Here is a 6,553-nt window from a genome sequence, read left to right as displayed (position 1 = left end):
TTTAGTCTTGTCTAAGCACATACAAAAGTAATATCACTGTACAAACCAGAAAAAAACTCATTATTTTAGCTAAAGAGAGTGACTAATTTATTTTTCTCAATTATAGCTTTAGTCTATTTTCTAGATAAGATTCATTAAGATAACCAACCATAGACTTATTTCTAGGAACTCACAAGACCCAATTTAAAACAAGGTATGCAAAATGACGGATGGTACTGGGAAACTATGGGGGGGAGGGGGATGGGATTAACAGTAGCAAATATCTGTCGGGGGATGGGAAAACACTTCTTATCTACAGGGTGCCTGAATGAAACGTCATTGTACACCTACCCTTAACTGTACCCCACAAAACCATAATAAAAACTACTGATTAATGAAAAAAAAAAAAAAAAAAAAACAAGGTATGCTTCTTTGAACACTTCCTCAAATCTCCCAAGATAAGCCCACATCATAAAATAATTCCTATCTACCACTCTCTTACTGAAATCTTCCAGAATTCCAATGGCATGCGATCCCCCTCATTGCAGTGAGTCAATAAATCTAATCTGGCTAAACTATTGGTATGTTCTTTTCTTTGGTTAGAGGTCATTGCCATGTTATTTAAGTCTCAAAGCGACCCAAACATGCCCAATTTAAAGGTGAAGAAAATAAGGCTGTGAGATGTTAAAGTTAACATCATTAAAGTTAACATCAGATAAAGTTAATCATTTGAAAAAATGTAATTGAAAATGCATTCTGCACCTACTACTTGAATCTGGAAATGTAAGTTAACACATTTTAAAGCTAATATAGTTAGTTTTTATATTTTATCTAATTTAACTTCCACAACACATCTGCACATGATAAAATACAGATTCAAAGAAATAAATTTCTGTTGCAGGGTTCAAGGGTAATGAGAAATAGTCAGGAGCACCTTGAGACAACAGTCATTTTGTGGTCGTGTGTCCTTAGTTACATTCCTTTGACCACTATTTCTGAGCAGAGGAGTTTAGCAGTGATCATGAGCCCTGGGATCAGAGTGTCATTGTTTATAATTCTGATACAGGCATTTGTGTGATCTTGGTCACATTATTAGACTTTCTGTGTTTCAGTTTCCTCATATGTAAACTAAGAATAGCAATCACACTAACTATATGAAGTGATTGTGAGGACTGTATTAGTAAATGCCTTGTGCTTAAAACAGTATGTGTTATCTAATAAATGCTCAGTAAGTGGGTATTTTATTGGAACCAGAATTCAAATTAAGATTCTGAGTCTTCACAACCCATGTTTTTGTTTCTTGTTTGTTTGTTTGTTTTGCTTTGTTTTTCATAATAGGCATCTCTTATCAGAGAGGATTCTCAAAAGAAGAGCAATATTCGGTGGGATTAGACACATGATCAGAAAAGTAATTGGCTCAGAAGATGAGGGGAAATATAAAGTCTCTTTAGACTTCTGAGGCAAGACAAGAAATGAAAGAGTTAAAAATGGTAGAAGGAGTAGGGTCATGTTTTCAGATCCCAAGAGTTTATGGTAAAAAGTCACCAGAGATGATGGAGTAGAGCTGATTAGGAAACAAGCATTTGAGGAAAGGCTTCTTTGAGCTCACCTCCACAGGGGAGAGGCAAAATTGTCCTGGGTCCAAGTACCCTCCTAGGAATCTCCCTTGAGTCTGATTCTTACCTTCCCTGTGCCCCTGTGACCTGAAACAGTGAATGTTAAATCTAGGGACTCTGCCTCCGGGGGATAAGACTCACTGAAGAGAATAAAAGGCTGCTAGATACAGTTTTCATCCCTCACACATACACTGAGCCAAACAGGACCAAAGCAGACATTGAACGATGTTCAGTAGTTGGTAGGTGAACTGGGGGTTACACTAACTGTATTGATTGTTGATCAAAAGGGTGGTACCAAAGATGAGGGGTTTGAAAATATACTATTTTGAAATCAGACAATTGGTTTAGTGGAAAGATGACTTAAGCAACAGAGACTTGAAATAATCTATTTTGAGAATCTTAGAGAAGTGGCTTGGCAGAGGCTTTAATGCCATCTTGTCCACTATCCTCATCATTTGATTCTCAAATACATTCTACAACCTACAAATTGGCTAACACCTCCTATGAAAATGTTGAGAGACAAAAAGTTGTCCTGTGTACTGCCACAGACTGGCCATGTGCTGCCACAGACAGTGAAAAATAGAGGTATCTGAAAAAAATTCATAAAATAGAGACTGTAACTAAAAACGTCTGATGAGGTATAGCCAGTACCCGACTTCTGATGGCTCAACATACAATTTTTCCACTTGACAATGGTGTGAATGCAATACAAACTGAGTAGAAACTGTAATTTTGTACAGTATGCAATCAATTACATGCGATATCTACCACATCATTATAAAATAGGCTTCCTGTTAGATGACTTTATCAAGTTGCAAACTAATGTAAGTGTTCTGAGCATCTTTAAGGTAAGCTAGGCTAAACTATGATATTTGGTAGGTTGAATATATTAAACACATTTTCAACTTACAATGTTTCAATTTATGGTGGATTTTATTGTACACAGCACCATCATAAATTGAGGAGCATCTTTATTATATCCCTCAGGAGCAACTGAACTTGAAAAGACTTTACCTAGAGAAGGCCTTACACAAGTTCTCTAATTGGGGAATTAAAGATACTGGGTGATTTCAAAATTTAGGGTTCAGAGGTCTTCAGTGTGCTCCTGAAATTATTCTATATTTGCTAGACTTTACATGACCTGTACAAACAATTGGCCTCAGAAAAGCCAATATTGTAGAAAGAGGCAATGTCGTCATAACAGTTCGCTGCACACAAATGGCGATACCAAATATTTCTTGAATTTTAATTTCTCTGGTTTGATGAGAGTAATAATGGGTTAGGGAAAGTGTGGATAGACAGAATTTGAGATGTTAAGTTTATTAGGATATATTGAGCTTGAAATGCTGAGAGTACAACAAAAAGGCTATGTTCAAATATGATTAAAAATGCAATTTAAATTCAAGCTAGATAAAAAAATCAAATACATTAAAAACATTAATTAAATTCATAATACTATACTTACTTTTCTGAGAATTAGTACGACGATAAGCAATAATTAATGAAGTGGTACATTTACTGTCAAAGATCTTAACAATTTGGGAAGAAGACAGAACTAATAAAAAGGTAATATATTATACTTAGTGTCAGTATTATGAGGGCATAGAAGAAGAAATAAACAACTTTTCCTGGAAAAGCCAGGAAAAGTGTTTACTTTAAGGAGTTAATATTTGACCAGATTTTAAAGGATGAGAAGCAGTTTCCAGATGGAGAAAAGAAGAGAGGCAAAACAGAAGCAAATAGCCAGAAAGGGCAAAGGTACCAGAAACAAAATGAAGCAAGGATGTCTGTTTTAACATATCTGTCACCTGTAATTGGAGGAGTCAATGCACAGTCTCTTTAGAATAGAAGAACTTCACTAAGAGTTAAGTACCAATTGTTTTGAATGAATTCTAAGATACCGAACCCAAAAGTTTATTTCTACTGCAGGGCAATTGAGTTTGAGAGAAATGTTTGGAATTGAGTAGGTGATATAAGTTGAAGGGAAAGTATTGGCTTACTAGTTATTAAATTAGTAATTTAAATTAATTGGTTTGATTAAACAATTCATTTTTATTAAACACCTTTGACAGCTATTCTTGCAATTGTTAGGGTGTCAAAAATAAGCAAGAGACATGTTTTGTCAGTTTGACTGGAATTGGACAGCCTTTTTCAAATGCAGTGTGATTTGCACAGGGTGAGGTGTGAGTGACACTGGCTACCATTTTATGCACTTAAAGTCACGTCGTTTGTGTTTTTTTGTAGTACTTTTCCTTTCTTATCTTTTTGCATCTGCTTCACATTTTGTTTGAGAATAGTTAGAATGTTCGATACTTTTTTTCTGTAAAATTTCACCAAACCAACTATGTGCTCCTCACCTGTATTTATATAATTGGTTTGCTAAAAATACAAGATTGATGCTTATTGCCACATTATCATGTTTGCTTCTGAATCTGCATTCTCACACCAAATGTGTTAACTACACCACTCATCTTCCCATCATCAGCTCCCACACTGAAAATTTGCACCTTCATCTCTGAACTTGAAGTCAGAATAGTTAAATTTCAGTAAAATTTTAAAGATCTATATATGGCCATGTCACTCATCTATGTAACATTCTTCAGTGATTTCCCACATCTACTGTGATATGATCCCAAATGATTGAGTAAGTTCTCCCAATTGCCTTACCATAGAGGGGAACATATGTTCCCCTAACTCAGGTCGCTTGCTGTTCACAACCCTTTTTTTTTCTGGTCTGCAATGTATCCTGTTTTATTTAGTTGATTCCTACTTTTCTTAAAAATATTCAACTCAAAAGATTCCTTCTGTAAGAAGGAATGAACCTCTTCTTGGGCATTCTGTAGTGTTGTGTACTTCACAGGTAACACTGAGATGACTGGTGTTGTAACAAGGTTGTAAGCTTTCTGGTGTCAGAGAATGTATCTTGTTGAGTTTTGTACTTCTTATGCTTGACACATATGTATTCAATATATGTTTATAGAAGTAAAATGAACAATTAGAAGAAAACTTGCTACTGTATTAATCTTCTTCACAAAATTCACACTTTGAGAATTGACTGAGAGAAAACTATGATCTGGGGAGAAGAGATAGAATGTTTGGGAATAGTCACATGTTTTAGAGGTAAACAGTATGGAATCAGAGTTCATAAATTCAAATTTGGTTTCTGTGAAATAGTATCTATACAAAATAAAAACATGTCATGAGCTCTCTTTTTTCTCTGTTTCTGAGTTTTATCATTTGTAAAATTGATATAACAAGGGTACGTTATCTCATTGGACTATAAAACTTCAGTGAAATATTGAATGCAAGACACAAAAATGTTTGTTGCATAGTAAGTGCTAATAAAAGTTACCTATTTTTTTTTGGAATAGTATTAATAGTTTACTACTATTAATACTATCCTAGTATTAGTAGTAATATCACTTTACTAGTAAGAGTAGTCATGAAAATTCAGCCTTTAAATTGGAGGGAGGAAGAAGTTTTTTTTTTTTTTTTTTTGAGTTGGAGTCTCACTCTGTCGCCCAGACTGGAGTGCAGTGGCTGCTCCCGGCCACCGCAGTCTCGACCTGCTGGGCTCCGGTGATCCTTCCACCTCAGCCTTCCGAGTAGCCGGAATTACAGGCATGCACTACCACGCCCGGCTGATTTTTTGATTTATTGTAGAGATGAGGTCTCGCCAAATTGCCCAGGCGGGTCTCGAACCCACAGGCTCAGGCAATCCACTCACCTCAGCCTCCCAAAGTGCTGGGATTACAGGCTGAGCCACCAGCACGGCTGGAAGAAGATTTTGTCTTGTACTTACCAGTTGCCTCAATATGGTGTTTTCTCCTTTCCTTCTGTACCTCAGCTTCCTATGGAACAATATAACCAATCAAGCCTGGCTGAATTTGCGCTCCTTGGCTTCCCCAAGGTGGGCTATATCAGGGACTGGCTTTTTGTTCTGCTGTTGTTGGCTTACCTGTTAACCATCTGTGGCAACATGCTTATCTTCTTAGTTATACGACTGGATGCAGCCCTGCACACGCCCATGTACCACTTTGTCAGTGTTCTCTCTTTTTTGGAATTGTGGTATACAACCACCACCATCCCCAAGATGCTAGCTAATCTTCTCAGTGAGAAGAAGACTATTTCTTTTGCAGGATGCCTCCTTCAGACCTACTTCTTCCACTCCCTGGGGGCCTCTGAATGCTACCTTCTTACAGCCATGGCCTATGATCGATACCTGGCCATCTGCCGGCCCCTCCACTATTCTGCAATTATGACTACCACACTCTGTGCCAAGATGGCAGCTGGCTGTTGGACTTGTGGCTTCTTGTGTCCCATTTCAGAGGTCATCCTAGTCTCCCAGCTCCCCTTCTGTGGCTACAATGAAATCCAACACATCTTCTGTGATTTTCCACCTCTGCTCAGCTTGGCCTGCAAGGACACATCCACTAATGTTCTGGTGGACTTTGCCATTAATGCCTTCATCATCCTTATCACCTTTCTCTTTATAATGATTTCTTATGGAAGAATCCTTGGGACTGTGCTGAAGATAAAAACAGCAGCAGGAAGGAAGAAGGCCTTCTCTACATGTGCCTCGCATCTCATTGTGGTCCTCATTTTCTTTGGGAGCATCATCTTCATGTATGTGCGGCTAAAAAAGAGCTATTCATTGACCCTTGACCGGACACTTGCTGTAGTTTACTCTGTACTGACACCACTAGTCAACCCAATTATCTACAGTCTTCATAACAAGGAGCTCATTAAAGCTATCAAGAGGATCATCTTTTGGAAGGGGAGAGAAGCTAATGTCACTAACCACTGACTTTCTTCCAAGATCTTCTTCCACCTCAATGATCAACCCATAAGAATTCCATGTACCTTTGGCCTGGTCTTGAAAAATCTTCCCCTTTTTTTGTGACTATTGTGAATGGGATTGTGGTTGTTTTTTTTTTTTTTTTGGTGTTTAAAATTTT

At 37.3% G+C, this 6,553-nt stretch overlaps 1 protein-coding gene across 1 annotated transcript; it reads left to right on the top strand.

The window, feature by feature from the left end:
• The first annotated feature begins 5,448 nt into the window (after nucleotides 1–5,448).
• LOC103266939 (olfactory receptor 6N2) lies at nucleotides 5,449–6,402 on the top strand. The gene has a single exon (XM_008064548.1). It carries the CDS (start codon nucleotides 5,449–5,451, stop codon nucleotides 6,400–6,402), a length of 954 nt encoding a protein of 317 aa, XP_008062739.1.
• The last annotated feature ends 151 nt before the right edge of the window (nucleotides 6,403–6,553 follow it).

The sequence above is a fragment of the Carlito syrichta genome, unplaced genomic scaffold (assembly GCF_000164805.1).
Source record: "Carlito syrichta isolate Samal-C Ts95f unplaced genomic scaffold, Tarsius_syrichta-2.0.1 Scaffold307691, whole genome shotgun sequence".
Taxonomy (NCBI): Eukaryota; Metazoa; Chordata; class Mammalia; order Primates; family Tarsiidae; genus Carlito; species Carlito syrichta.
This window is presented reverse-complemented; position numbering and strand designations above follow the sequence as displayed.

What these genes read in the sequence shown, in the direction of transcription:
- LOC103266939 (XM_008064548.1), top strand. Translation starts at nt 5,449, where the DNA reads ATGGAACAATATAACCAATCAAGCCTGGCTGAATTTGCGCTCCTTGGC.